Source organism: Bos indicus x Bos taurus, chromosome 7 (genome assembly GCF_003369695.1).
Source record: "Bos indicus x Bos taurus breed Angus x Brahman F1 hybrid chromosome 7, Bos_hybrid_MaternalHap_v2.0, whole genome shotgun sequence".
NCBI classification, from domain to species: domain Eukaryota; kingdom Metazoa; phylum Chordata; class Mammalia; order Artiodactyla; family Bovidae; genus Bos; species Bos indicus x Bos taurus.
The window spans coordinates 85,049,346-85,065,708 of NC_040082.1; the positions used below are offsets into that span (position 1 = coordinate 85,049,346).

The 16,363-nt window shown below is 37.1% G+C and overlaps 1 protein-coding gene across 1 annotated transcript in view; it reads right to left on the reverse strand.

The window, feature by feature from the left end:
* FBN2 (fibrillin 2) overlaps positions 1–16,363 on the reverse strand; it is a 222,221-nt gene that overhangs the window by 142,448 nt on the left and 63,410 nt on the right. Inside the window, exon 7 of the mRNA XM_027547035.1 lies at positions 9,376–9,501. Coding sequence (XP_027402836.1) covers positions 9,376–9,501 — 126 coding nt within the window. The remainder of the gene's footprint in view (positions 1–9,375; positions 9,502–16,363) is intronic.

Consider the following 16,363-nt stretch of genomic DNA (forward strand, 5'->3'; position numbering starts at 1 on the left):
TAAAAGGTTCACACGTATCAAATTGTTTTTGTACAATTTAAAAGATTGCAATAATCAATAATAATAAAAATGAAATATCTATAGGTGCAATAAAACTATCTTAAAAAGGCAAGAAAAGGCAGCATACCGACTACGAAGTGTGGCTGAGGGGGCACCATGACACATACGGATTATTATCCTTGCCTTGGTGTTTGTTTCCGGTAGTTTCACGAGTACTTATTACATTGTTTAAAGCCACTAAATAACAGCAGGCTATGATGACACCACCCTTATGGCAGAAAGTGAAGAGGAACTCTTAAGCCTCTTGATGAAAGTGAAAGAGGAGAGTGAAAAAGTTGGCTTAAAGCTCAACATTCAGAAAACGAAGATCATGGCATCCGGTTCCATCACTTCATGGGAAATAGATGGGGAAACAGCAGTAACAGTGTCAGACTTTATTTTTTGGGGCTCCAGAATCACAGCAGATGGTGACTGCAGCCATGAAATTAAAAGATGCTTACTCCTTGGAAGGAAAGTTATGACCAACCTAGAGAATATATTCAAAAGCAGACATTACAACAAAGGTCCATCTAGTCAAGGCTATATAGTTTTTCCAGTGGTCATGTAGGGATGGGAGAGTTGGACTGTGAAGAAAGCCGAGCGCTGAAGAATTGATATTTTTGAACTGTGGTGTTGGAGAAGACTCTTGAGAGTCCCTTGGACTGCAAGGAGATCCAACCAGTCCATTCTGAAGGAGATCAGCCCTGGGATTTCTTTGGAAGGAATGATGCTAAAGCTGAAACTCCAGTACTTTGGCCACCTCATGCGAAGAGTTGACTCATTGGAAAAGACTCTGATGCTGGGAGGGATTGGGGGCAAGAGGAGAAGGGGACGACAGAGGATGAGATGGCTGGATGGCATCACCGACTTGATGGACGTGAGTCTGAGTGAACTCCGGGGGTTGGTGATGGACAGGGAGGCCTGTCGTGCTGCGATTCATGGGGTTGCAAAGAGTCGGACACGACTGAGCAACTGAACTGAACTGAACTGATGGCACCCAAACACAGGGTGGGGGCACCTTTGGTGGCATCACGGTCCACATTAGTATGAGGATACAGAAAAGCCAGGCAATAAATGAAGCTTAGGACCCGGGTCAGGTCACAGTGGGTCCACTGAGTGCATGGGCCCACCCAGTGTTTATTTCCCAAGATCCCTAATGTATAATTAGCCTGAACATCCCAATCAGTTGACACAACTGACACAGATAGCACTTGACCTGTAGGGCAAGAACTGCCATAGTTGGGAAGAACAAGTGGAAGCCTCTGAAATTGCTCCAAGCTTTAAGCTAAGGAAACAAAGGAAAAAAAAAAAAGAGAGAGAGAGAGCAGGGTATGGGTGGAATAATACTGAGATTATGCCATGAAACAAATACTGTGATGAATACAATTCTATGTACCTGAGAGAGGCAGCACAGACATATAGATAGATAGATGTGTCCGAAATACATGCAATCACCATGAAATATAGATAGACTGACCTGTTCCCTGCTTTAAAAGCTATATATTTGCAAAGGTCCAGCTTGTGTTTTGACATCTACATCAGCTGTGATTTCACTGGGCCATGCAGTTTATTTGCAGTTGATGACCAGGATTCTACCAGCTTTTTGTTTAAAGATGATTTAAGAACCTCTTTCTTCACATTAATTACTGGTGGCTCAGATGGAGAAGGCAATGGCACCCCACTCCAGTACTCTTGCCTGGAGAATCCCATGGACGGAGGAGTCTGTAGGCTGCAGTCCATGGGGTTGCTAAGAGTCGGACTCGACTGAGCGACTTCACTTTCACTTTTCACTTTCGTGAATTGGAGAAGGAAATGGCAACCCACTCCAGTGTTCTTGCCTGGAGAATCCCAGGGACGGGGGAGCCTGGTGGGCTGCTGTCTATGGGCTCGCACAGAGTTGGACATGACTGAAGCGACTTAGCAGCAGCAGCAGCAGCAGACAGTAAAGACTGCCTGCAAGGCAGAAGACCTGGGTTTGATCCCTAGGTTAGGAAGATCCTTTGGAGAAGTGAATGACTACCCACTCCAGTATCTTTGCCTGGAGAATTCCATGGACAGAGGAGCCTATTGGGTCCATGAGGTTGTACTGAGTCAGACATGCTTGAGGGACTAACACTTTCACTTTCTTCACAATAGAGTATCACATACACTCTTTTAAATACTATTTATGTTTTTGCCAAAAAACATAAAAAATTACAATCCACTTCACCATAATTATCACCCTGACCTCTTTCTCTTTTATAATTAATTTCTTTAGACCTCTACTACTGACTTTCTTCTGTTAGTTCAGTTCCATCTTTCACTACTCCCGTTCTCCTTCACCTGCAATTTCAATTCTCAAGTCATAGAGGATGGACTATTTTCAGCACAGTGGTACAGAATAAACTTTCATTTTAATAAGTAGAAAATACAGCAAAAACTCTACAGGTTGTGCCAGGATCACTGAAATGGATCTAACTCAGGCCTTTCTGGATCACAGGGCACAGAATGGTACTCCTGTTGCTGCTGCTATAAATACATTTCCGGATAAATGCAGTCCATGCGTTGGGATGTGTGCTACCTGGTCACCCACCCTTGCTTGCTCAATAGTGCTCGCTGAGAGTGAAAGCTCTGGAATAAATCTAGCAGGTTGGAATCCTGGCCCCACGGTTTCATAGCCATTAAAACTTGCAAAGGTTACTTAAGACTCTCTGTGTCTCAGTCTCTTCTGTAAAGCGAGTTAATAATAGTAACCAGGGCTTTCTTGATGGTTCAGTGATAAAGAACATGCCTGCTAATGCAGAAGACACAGGTTCAATCCCTGATTTGCAAAGATCTCACATGCCACAGAGCACCTAAGCCCGTACTCTAGAGCCCGAGAGCTGCAACAACTGAAGCTCACATGCCCTAGAGCCCCCTCTTCACAAGAGAAGCCCCTGCAGTAAGAAGCCCACCCACAAGCCACAACTAGAGAGCAGCCCCTGCTCGCTGCCAACTAGAGGAAAGCCCTGGCAGCAACGAAGACCCAGTACAGCCAAAAATAAATAAATAAAAAACTACTAAAAAACCAGTAACCAAACTCACAGCACTGTATTATGACTCAATAAGAAAACCTATGCAAAGTGGTTTAAGTGTAGCTGAGAGCACACTAAGTGCTCCATAAATATTCGTTTTTATTAACGCTATTTTGGTGCATTACTTACAGGCAGATGCAAACAAAAAAATTACTTATAAAGCAAAATAAAAAGTGCTCATTGTTACGAGAGCAGAAAGTAGGTTTGGGTTTAGGAGCCTGGTGTTTCTTATTTAAGGGAGTGAAGTGAAAATGAAAGTCACACAGCTGTGTCTGATTCTTTGTGACCCCATGGACTGTCCAGTCCATGGAATTCTCCAGGCCAGAATACTGGAGGGGGTAGCCTATCCCTTTTCCAGCGGATCTTCCTGACCCAGGAATAGAACCGGGGTCTCCTGCCTTGCAGGCGGATTCTTTAAGAGGGAGTTCGTTTACATTTTAAATACAGTGCTGCAAATTTCTTTTTAAGAAGATTTAAAAGATGATAGTTTTGTGTTTTTAAATGAATGACCTAAAACATTTCCCCAAATTTACAGTTCTCTTACTTGAATCTCAATTTTTAATATGTAGTGTTCTTTTTGGGAAATAGTCAATGAGCTTATTTATTATTTATTTTAAAGTTAATACACTTTTGGAAATATGAGTAAAAGCAAGCGCTTTTCAGTTTAGCACAGACGTTTATTCTCCATGGTTTATCAAAGCAGAGTTGGAACAGCCACTAATGACACTGTGCCAACAACTTTCATGAGTTTCATGAGTATAAATAAATATATTTGTTGTCAGAAATCCCAAACAACTAAATCCTGTGGTAATGGAACAAAGCTGAAGACTCTTCAGAATAAATTGCAAACAACTATTTGACATATGAAGGGCCATTGAAGGGAAATTTTCCAATATAATGATGCTATTTTTCTGCCTTCCATTTAAGCCAGGAAAGAATAACTCAAGGAATGTCAGAGAAGGTATAGTGTGGAAGAGGAGATCATGTAAGGACATCCGGTACCTAGTTGTGCTTATCCAAGTAGACTGAAGTTCAAATTTACATTTTTTGTTATATAAAAAAAATGTGGACAGTATTCTGATATACCCTTTCCTATTATATTGACGTGTTCTACTTTTCTTCATTTAAATTAGACAGATTTAGATGAGTAAATCTTTGAAAAGAGTAAATAACTGAAACAACTTTCTTTTTGGATGTGAATAGTTTACTACACCAAAGAATCACTTTGGCCATTTTATGACAGACTTAGGAAAAATAAGACATGACTTTAGTAAATGTAAGAGATTTTACTGAATCTCGGGTACTAAGTTAGTGATGGAGAAAGATAAGGGATTCTTTTAGGCAAACACAGACACATACACTCAGAGAAATATATATTTATATTCATTCCCGACTGATGCAACTTAGCAGCAGCAGCAGCAGCATCTCTCTGCTTGGACACTAGCCTACATCTAAATGTGAAAAAATAATCCCACAAGAGAATTCTCCTAATGATATGAAACAAAACAAACCTTAATGATAGATATTGACTGACAGGTTTCAAATGTTAAATTAGGAGACGAACACTCCCTCATCATTTTTTCATGTTAGTATAAACTATGTATGTTCAAACTCAAAGATTCAATAGAACAAGCCTTTTGAAGAAGATTTTAGTTAAGAAGATATCTCAAAGCAGAAGACAGTTCTTTCTTTTAGATAGAGAGTGAAGGTCCCTGACCTCTGTTTATTGTCACCCTGCCTATTTAACTTATATGCAGAGTACATCATGAGAAACACTGGGCTGGATAAAGCACAAGCTGGATATGCAGAGTACATCATGAGAAACGCCAGGCGGATAAAGCACAAGCTGGAATCAATATTGGCAGAAGAAATATCAATAACCTCAGATATGCAGATGCTGCTGCTAAGTCACATCAGTCATGTTCGACTCTGTGGGACTCCATAGACCAGCCCAGCAGGCTCCCCCATCCCTGGGATTCTCCAGCAAGAACACTGGAGTGGGTTGCCATTTCCTTCTCCAGTGCATGAAGGTGAAAAGTGAAAGTGAAGTCGCTCAGTCGTGTCCGACTCTTCAGGACCCCATACTGTAGCCTACCAGGCTCCTCCGTCCATGGGATTTCCCAGGCAAGAGTACTGGAGTGGGTTGCCATTGTCTTCTCCGATATGCAGATGACATCACCCTTATGGCAGAAAGCAAAGAAGAACTAAAGAGCCTCTTGATAAAAGTGAAAGAAGAGAGTGAAAAAGTTGGCTTAAAACTCAACATTCAGAAAACTAAGATCATGGCCCATTACTTTATGGCAAATAGATGGGGAAAGAGTGGAAACAGTGACAGACTTTATTTTGGGGGGCTTCAAAATAAAATCACTGCAGATGGTGACTCCAGTCATGAAATTAAAAGAAGCTTGCTCTTTGGAAGAAAAGTTATGACCAACCCAGATAGCATATTAAAAAGCAGAGATTATTTTGCCAACAAAAGTCCATCTAGTCAAAGCTATGGTTTTTCCAGTGGTCATGTATGGATGTGAGAGTTGAACTATAACAGCTGAGTGCTGAAGAACTGATGCTTTTGAACTGTAGTGCTGGAGAAGACTCTTGAGAGTTCCTTGGACTGCAAGGAGATTCAACTAGTCCATCCTAAAGGAAATCAGTCCTGAAAATTCACTGGAAGGACTGATGCTGAAGCTGAAGCTCCAATATTTTGACCACCTGATGTGAAGAACTGACTCATTTGAAAAGACCCTGATGCTGGGAAAGATTGAAGGTGGGAGGGGAAAGGGACGACAGAGGATGAGATGGTTGGATGGCATCACCAACTCAATGGACATGAGTTTGAGTGAGTGAACTCTGGGAGTTGGTAATGGATAGGGTGGCTTGGCATGCTGTGGTCCATGGGTTTGCAAAGAGTTGGACACGGCTGAGTGACTGAACTGAACTGAAAGAGGGACAATGACACAAAAATCTAAAAATGCTGAACTGCACAATGTTTATCCTCTTAGCCTTTGAATTACAACCAAAGGGAAACAAAATTATTAAGGAAGTGAAAAAAAATCAGATAAAGCAAAAGTTCCCATGATGAAGATCACTGGCCTCTTTCCAAATACAATCTCAACTCTGGCCCCATATTTTCTTTTCATTTGGACATTCAACCCAGGTAAAAGAACTTAACTTACTATACACCCTGTTCCCAATGAATCAATGTAGCTTACAATATATCAAGACTGTTTCAGGGTCTGTAATAAATGAAATTTATCAGCATGAAATAAGACAGAGTTTTTGTCCTCAATGACCTTACTCAAGTGTTGAAGTGAGATGGTCAATAAACAAGTAACACAAGAAATCAATAAGACAATTTATCAAAGTTATTAAGCTGACTTTACGATTTCTTGTTAATGCTACCACCATTTTCCTAATCACAGGAAAATGTGATGGAGTCACCTTTCTTATTTCTGAACAGATCTAGTAACTTACAGATTAAAAAAGACTTCTTTGGAGAATTTCACTGACATATGAACAGAAATATAAAATGTGCTACAACAGAAATAGGAAGGGCATCATTTAAATCTTTTAGTTCTATATTTTAACATTCATTGTAATCCATACAAAAGTTAAAATATCTTACCTTCAACATTTGGTTCAAAGTAATTGCTATCATTGTATTTTTATTTAGAATAAACACTAACTTTAAATTCATGGCAACACTTTTTACATTGATACTGTATTAACTGACTATAATTTAAAACTTGTAACTGAGTGTAACAACAGTTTGCAGTCTTTCCAGATACATTATGCCACCAATTACATTAAATAAATTTATGTAAGGAAATACCACTTGTTCTTTTACATAAAGAAACAGTATAACTCAAAGAAAATTGATAATAGTCACTTTTAAGACCTATCCAAATAAATATGACGTAGACACAAAGTCAAGGCTTCATAAAGCCTTTAGTTTTCAAATTCTAATCACCACTTCTTCTAATTCTGCTATTCCCCACCAGTCCCAAACATTAAATCATATAATTTTTTCTGGCCATTGGTTAAATAGATTTGACTGCTTGGGAGGAAATAAGGAAAGAGACGACTGGATTCAGGGCTCTGGGTGGTGCCTCCACTACATCAATAGCCCCCTTTCCTAAAGAACATAGACGAGTGTGAATAAAGAGTTGCACTGTCTTTAGCCAAACTCTGTCTTGGCTCTACATGTTGTTTTGATGAAATGTGATGTAGAAAATGCTCATTCCATTTTCAACTAAGAAGTAATACATTGTTGGATGATTAATGGAACTGTCATAACCACTCTCATCAGTTGGTGGCTGTACCTTCTTACCTATAATCAAACTCTCTTTTTGTTCCTAAGTCCACCCCCTTGGATCTAGTTTGTATATGACTCCAGAAGTAAAAAAGTAAAGGAGTGGGGTGGTGATAAAAGGTTGAGCAACAGAATCAACCCCAAAAGAGGGGGGAAGAAAAATACAGAACACAGCAAGGAAATAGCAGTCCAACCCAGACTTCCTGCACATCCCTAACTCTCTAGTCCAATTCCGTGTGTATTCATACTCTACTTCTTATCTAGGAAATAGTTCCTCTTCCTACCTGTTCTCCATCATTATACTCTAGATTTTATTTTTCCCACGTTTTTTGTTGACAGAGAGGGACACAATTTTTATAATCAAGTAGCAGAAATAGAGACTTTGTCAACAAAGGTCCAACTAGTCAAGGCTATGGTCTTTCTAGTGGTCACGTACAGATGTGAGTTGGACTATAATGAAAGCTGAGCACAGAGGAATTAATGCTTTTGAACTGTGGTGTTGGAGAAGATTCTTGAGAGTCCCTTGGACTGCATGGAGATCCAACCAGTCCATCCTAAAGGAGATCAGTCCTGAATATTCACTGGAAGGACCGATGCTGAAGCTGAAACTCCAATACTTTGGCCACCTGATGTGAAGAGCTGACTCATTTGAAAAGACCCTGATGCTGGGAAAGATTGAGGGCAGGAGGAAAAGGGGACGACAGAGGATGAGATGGTTGGATGGCATCACCGACTCAATGGACATGGGTTTGGGTGGACTCTGGGAGTTGGTGATGGACAGGGAGGCCTGGCGTGCCGTGGTTCATGGGGTCGCAAAGAGTTGGACAGGACTGAGCAACTGAACTGAACTGAACTGAACAGAAACAATCCCAAATACTGCCTTTTGGAAAGGGGAAAAAAAACAAAAGACTTAATTATATATACTAGGTATTGAAAGTAAAAGGTCTAAATGAACTTGTGAAAATATTTTCACCAGAAGTAATTATTATATACGTTTAGCACTATTGAATCAAAAAAAAAATGCTCTCAGTTAATATCCTAGTAGGCATGAGGAATAAGTTCAGATTATTGAATTTTCCATATATATTTTTCCACCTCAGAAAAGTTAGACTGGCAAAAACTCCAAAATTGTTTTTTAAAACTCTGAATAGATAAAAACACTTATGTAACAAAATGAGAAAAGATACACTCTATTAAAGCTTTCAGAAAATGAGTTCAGTTAATAATAAATTGATTTAAGTAATAACGGAAAAGACGAACATTATACTTTAACACTACCAGAAGCATCATAATTTCCTAAACCTCTATATTAATTAAAACTAGACACACTTAGAAGCTTCCTGAATTTCATAATTTTGATAAAGTTTTCAAAGATACATATAACAAGTGAATTTATTCTATTTGAGGAATGCTGATAAAATTTACATTTCAATATTATAGTCCCAAACTCATATTCCGAAAAGTATTAGTTTTTTTTTTTAAGATCTTTACTTGACTAAGCTATTTTCTGGGAGATTACCTGCTGTGATAATTTCCAAACCCTCCTTGAGTCAATTATACTTGTCTTTTATTAGACGGTCAGTTACGCACAATATCAATACAAAACTTAAAGTCTTTATTTTATAACATATGACGGAGTACCTCTAATGCGTTGCTTTAATATATTTCACTTGAACTTATCTTTACCTAATTTTAATGTTTGATATAATTTCATAAGTGAAATAGAAAACTATGAAGGAAAAATAAAAATTGTTGGATTGCTACCATTCTCACTACAATACAGAAACTGAGCTAAACCAAATGTAAAATGATACTGGTTCTTTTTTCCAAATGAAACCCATTAAATATACAAACCAATACAAAACTACTCTAAGGTTATTCCTTCACTTTCATATTAAAATAAATCATCATAATTGTGATTAAATTTTTCCCAGATTCAGAGTCAGACATGTCCCTTGAAAGGGAGATACTCACCTTCACATTTCTGAGTAGTTTCGCTCTGCTTGTGACCTGCAGGACATTTGCATTCAAAAGAGCCCACTGTATTGATACAGTTTCCTCCCTGGCATATCCCAGGAATAGCCTGGCATTCATCAACATCTGTAAGCAGAAAGTATTTTCGATATAGATATCACTAATTTTCAGAATATTTATCTACACATGCGTATTTTTTTAATGTATAGCAGAAATCCACTTGTTCTCAAAGCAACAATGTGAGGGGAGTCAGGATCCCTTCGTATGCATGTATTTTAATTTAGGTAAATGGTATACATTAAAGACCTCATTTTGTCTCTTGGTTTTGACTTTCAGAATTCTGTTTCTAAAATCCATCCATAGTGTTTTGTGGACAACCAATCCCTTGCTTTGATTTGCTACAGAAGACTTCCTTTTATTTTTAATTGGAATGTAATTGCTTTACAATGTTGTTTTGGTATCCGCTTGAGCCTCGCTCCGTGCTCACCTCCCCCACTTCACCCCATCCCTCTGGGCACCAGGCTGAGCTCCCTGTGTTATACAGCAGCTTCCCACTAGCTGTTTACACATGATCATGCATATGTCAAGGCTACTTTCTCAGTCTGTCCACTCTCCTGGTGATGAATAGTCAGCAGCCTCTAACTTTCCATCACCTCAGGAGAACAAACATATAATCTGAAAAGACTTACATCTATTAAAGTAACTTAAGTCTTAGTTTAAAATCTTTGCCCGAAGAAAATTTCAGGTCTAGGTGGCTTTGCTGTTAAATTCTTTCAAACATTTAAGAAAGAAATATACACAGAATCACACAGAAAAGAGAAGAGAGGACACTGCCCAACCCATTTCACTGAGTTGGCATTACCCTGAAGCCAAAGCTTCATATTAAAATAAATCATCATAATTGTGATTAAATTGTGATTAAATTGGGGATGAGCATACAAAAATTATTAGCCAGTCAACTTTAGCAATATATAAAAAGTTAACATATCATGACTAAGTAAAACGTTTATTCCAGGAATTTAAGGCTTCCACATTCAAACATAAATCAGTTCATCAAACAGATTAAGGAAGAGACAACATATGAATATCTCTTGGATATGAAAAAAGCAACGGCAAAGTTCAACACTCATTCATGATCACTAATAGATTTTTTAAAATCTCAGTAAGCCAGAAATACAAGGGAATGTCCTCCACCTGATAAACACCCTGTATAAAAAAACTACAGCTAACACATTATAGGAGATTGGGAAAATTTTCTTTATTTAGAGTTTCTGAGTCTTTCACTTTATATCTAAATTCACCTTAAGTTCTCTTTGTGTAAAAGGTAATTCAGTATATTGTTATGATGAACATGCTATATAAAAGGGCATACAATATATAAGCTTATGCAGATTTACATTAGCTATCCAAATCGACAGGCCAACGTAACAGATTTATTAATATTATATCTATATAACAATTGATGTACTCATTGTAAGAAATATTAAAGATGCAGAAAAACAGAAAATTAAAAGAGATAACCATTGATACATTAGTAGTCTGTTCTTTTAGAATTATTCATAGACAAATTCAGAGTGGTGGCCCATTAATTTAATCAGAATAAGATCACACTATATGTGTTGTTTTGCCTCTTATGTTTTTCCATTAAAACATTTTATTGATACATTTCTATGTCAGTGTATATTGACTTATCCTGCTATTTTTTGGTAAACCCACAAGTTTGGTATATCTTACTGTGTAAACTGGGGCTTCCCCAGTGGCTTAGCAGTAAAGAATCCATCTACAATGCAGGAGACTCTGGAGACAAGGGTTTGACCCCTGGGTTGGGAAGATCCCTTAGAAAAGGAAATGACAACCCACTCCAGTATTCGTGCCTGGAAAATCCCACAGACAGAGGAACCTGGCAGGCTACAGTCCACAGGGTCGCAAAAGAGTTGGACACAACTGGGCACAGCACACAAAATATTGTTATCCTGAGATGAAAATAGCTATCACTGTCTTATTAAAGGATATCTGATCCAAACAAAAAGCAACTAAAATGAATTATATGACAAGAAGTTTACATACTGAAGAGTTTAATTTACAACATTTCAAACTGCATTATTTTAAAAATGTACTACATTTCTACCCTCATTACAGTGGTAAAAAACATCCGTAGAAACTGCTTTTTTCCTGGTAGATAAATCAAAGAAAGAATATTTTGGTATAAAATGAAAAATGAGGCCAAATCCCTGTAAATCCCTTAGTACTGTTCATAAAAAGTTTGACTACATATTTAGTAGATTCAGTAATTTTTCAAAGGAAAAAGCATTCTGACTTTACAGGGTTTATTTTGTAATTGCCTGAAAAGTACTTTTCCTAGAAAAAATAAATAGAACTTTTATTTTTTGAAATATCCTACGCAGCGATACAGAATTAATTTCTTTTAGGGAGATCATTAATCACTAAAATAAAAAAGAAAGTTTTAAAGAAATCTTATTGAAATAATCAACAGGAACCTAGAGGCACACACAAGTGTTCCCTATAAAAACAAAAGAAGCCAGCCTCAGACCTTCAAATTATGCAAGAGTTTCTGCATCTTCCAAGCTAGCATAAGGAACCACTAATGTCTGATGGGTTTTCCACTGGACAAATTATACAGATGTGTTTCTGTTCTTCCCTTCAATTCAGGCAGAGGCTTATTATTTCTTTAAATGTTGGATAACTTCAAATCACATATAAGAATTTTACCGAATAAAATTAAATCTTTTGAAACTTAAACCTTAGACAATCACTTCAGTCTATGTCTACTAAGGTTATAAATAATGTGACAAAGCAATAGTAATTCTAGTTTATGAACTCGGTTATTCTCCAACTTCTCCAAATAAACTTGCCTTAAGAGATAATAAACTGATTTTATTATATAAATTAGTATTAGATGGTATATTATTTTTAGCTGACATTAAAATGTGAAAAATATGTGCCAGCACTACAGGCATATAAAAATGGTTCGTTTAATTTATATCTGCGGGAACTAAGGACCAACTCCTATTACTGTACTAATAGTGCATGATTTTTTAACTTGGTCTGTCCCCAAATAAGATTCACTTTTAAAATGTAAGTTATTTCTACACTCCATAGATATTCATACACAGTACTTATATTTCTACAAAAACAAATGTCAGTCTTTAAGTATAGCAATTGAAAAATAGTCCTGTCTCTATCTGGGGCCTAAGACATATAGTCTGTCTTGGCAACGGTTCAGTGTGGTTTGATTCGGCCAGAATATCTATTCATGCATTCACAAAATTCCAAAGCTGAATAAATGATCATCCCAATAAGTAAATATTGATAACTTACTACCTGTAGGACTTCAAACTTGAAATAAAATAAAACAGAGCATGGTTCTGTCTCAATCCTCTTTGTCTCAACAGATGTCATCATTGTTTATCCCAATGTCAAAATCAGAAACGTTAAGAGAGAAACTGGGCATCCTCTCACTTCTTCCCATCAGTACCAAGTGCTTGCTTCCCAAATATATCTCAAATCTTGGCTCTCTGCCTCTACTCTGGTCTCAAGCTTCATCATATATCACCTGGACTGTCACAGGAAACTTCTGAGTTTTTTTTTCTTCCACTCTGGTCCCCCCTAGAGTTGATTCTTTGCAGAGCACCTAAAATACTTCTATTTACAAAAATATGTATCAAGGCCAGAAGTCTGTAGACCCTGCTACACTGTTTTCTGGTCTATGAGTTGCTCGAGAGAAGTTTGAGACCCCTTAGGGTATTCCCTTTAAAGAAGATACTTGCTTATTCTGTCTTATTATGCCCACAAGATTCTCCTTTATCTTCTCTTTCTTAGTCAACTGCTATACCTTCCAAACTGCAAACTGAAACTTCTATTTTAGAAAATTTGTCTGTTGTTTTCTGTTCATTGCTTCAGCTTTCTTTACCACCTTTCTGCTTCTTTCCAATCAGTCTTTATTGTCCTCTGACATTTCACTTTGTGATTTCCTCAAGCTTATCAACCTTTGTCATGATTTTGTTCAGTTTTATGTTAAGTCCATATGTGTATGTGTAATATTTGCCTTTCATTAGGTAAAGTTTTTATTCCTTCAGTTTCTTTCTTGAGTATGATCAGTATGCACTATGCATCTCTGATTGTCTTTACTGAACTCTTAGAGTGCTTCTTCGAGCACGTGTTAAGAGCAGAAACACATTATTTTTCATTTCCATGAGATAAAAGAGTACATGAAATTTGTGTTAATTTAGATAATTCTATCTTTTCCTCATGTTTTTTCTCTCTTTTTTTTCAGTTTTTCTTTAGTACTCATCTTTAAATGGAGTCATTTTCTGCTGAAGAAAGACTAGAGAGTGCTAAGAAGAATCAGGTTGATTTGAAAACTTCTACAAGGAATATTGCCTGCAGCAGCTTCTTATCAAACTCTCTGCACTTTCTTTAAAATTTTAAGTTTACACTATCTGAAAATCTCAAAGACCCAAAGTCAAGTATTAATTTTAAATAAAATTTCCTTCTAATTAGAGTGAACTTGTAAGTCAGTGAAGATTTAAAAAGAACTTAACTGTAAAAAAATAATAATAATACAACATATGCAAGTGACAATTCATGACATATTTATGTGAAGTTTACAAATATTTTTGAAAAACAGTTTAATGCCACTTTTTTATGCCTTTAATTCACTCATTTTATGCTAGCTTAAATTTTAAGGCCTATGTGAGGCATCTTTGGTTCCTTTGTGTTTAATAAAATGAAGAATATACAAGCCTAAATGTAGATTAGATTTAGGCTTATGGACTAGAACTGAAACGCTCTCAACATGGAAGGAGTCAAGAATCATTATGACTGACCTCATAACACCCTAGGAAGGGGTTTCTTCTGACACCGCTTATTTAAGTCCAGAAAGTCATGACAGCAACAGTGAAAAGTAAAAAACAAAACAAAAAAATTACTAGTTTCCTCACAGCTTAATGTTTTTTTAAGTATCATTTAAATTTCATATTGGATCTCATTTTTCACAGTTACTTTTTGATTATAAGATCCCTTTCATTCCCTCCTAGGCTGCAGTTAAAGTAATTCACTAATTGCACCAGTTACAGGATAGTATTATATTTAGAACTTCAGCAATGTCCTCTCTTGGCTAATATAAACCGTATTTTAAAACCAACATTAAGCTATTTACTGCTATCATCTACACAGCTAAATGTTTTCAACTCTACAAAAATTTTCAACTACCCCTTTAAAAAGATCACTATTATAAAAAAGTATGACATGTATCATGTTTTATTGTCTTATTGTTTCCCATTCTATTACCTTCCAAATTAATTTGGCAGAGTATTTGGGAAACAGTCTAGGAATTTAAAGGGGAAAATGAAATCACAGTAAGATGTAGTCTTAAAATAGCCTGAACTGAAGATTAGTGTTTAATTGAGAGCCTTCTGACGATGCCATGATTTTGAAATAAAGCAGAACTTGTTTTTCCAGACATTTTAACCATGTGGCAAATTTCATTTTGCTCCTGTAGCTGTATTAATCCATTATATTTTTAGTCAAATGGAGCCCAAAACTTATCTTTGCTGCATAAACAAAATCAAACAAATAAGCTTTCAGACATTACTCAATCCTGAAGGACATTCAGGAAGTTTCAGATCAGATGACACATTTTCCATAATTGTGTTCAGAAAAACTAGGCCTCTTTGACAAAATATCACCGTAAAAAAGTCTAACTACAAATACAAAAGATGAGGAGAGTTGGTAATTTGTGATTTTTTTTTTTTTTTTTGGGTAGAAATTAAGGGCTTTTTTCAACCGGGACTATTTCTATGAAACAGTGGTTTTCAAGAATATTTTAATATCAATTCCATTTATTAATTCAAAAGATATTTACTGAGTATCTACTGCGTGTTAGATACTATTCTAAATGCCTCAGAAACATTAATGAATATAACAGATTTTTGCCGAAACAGAGCTTACATTCTAGTTGGGAGAGAGTAAAAGCAAGAGGGGCTTAACCTGATGGTTCAGAAGGTAAAGAATCCGCCTGCCAATGTAGGACACAGGTTTGATCCCTGGGTCAGGAAGATGCCCTGGAGAAGGGACCACTCCAGTATTCTTGCCTGGAGAATTCCCTGGACAGAGGAGCCTTGTGGGCTACAGGACATGGGGTCGCAAAGAGTTGGACACAGCTGAGCAACTAACACCTTCACTTTCACTTTCAAAAGCAATAAAGACAATAGACAGGCAAGTGCATTAGAAGGTGAAAAGTGCCAGAGGATAAACAAAAGTTTTTACTCTAGCAAATCCAGTCAGTTAATCTAGTAGATCTATACAGTATTTTATCTTTAATAGTAATGTTAAATTATATAAATTATACAGTAATCTTTATCTAATCTAGGAATTCTATGTAGTACAGTAAATAAATACTATATGCTATATATTAATCACTTCATGGGAAATAGATGGGGAAACAGTGGAAACAGTATCAGACTTTATTTTTCTGGGCTCCAAAATCACTACAGATGGTGACTGCAGCCATGAAATTAAAAGATGCTTACTCCTTGGAAGGAAAGTTATGACCAACCTCGATAGCATATTCAAAAGCAGAGACATTACTTTGCCAACAAAGGTCTGTCTAGTCAAGGCTATGGTTTTTCCAGTAGTCATATATGGATGTGAGAGTTGGACTGTGAAGAAAGCTGAGCACTGAAGAACTGATGCTTTTGAACTGTGGTGTCGGAGAAGACTCCAGAGAGTCTCTTGGACTGCAAGGAGATCTAACCGGTCCATTCTGAAGGAGATCAGCCCTGGGATTTCTTTGGAAGGAATGATGCTAAAGCTGAAACTCCAGTACTTTGGCCACCTCATGCGAAGAGTTGACTCATTGGAAAAGACTCTGAGGCTGGGAGGAATTGGGGGCAGGAGGGAAAAGGGACGACAGAGGATGAGATGGCTGGATGGCATCACTGACTCGATGGACGTGAGTCTGAGTGAA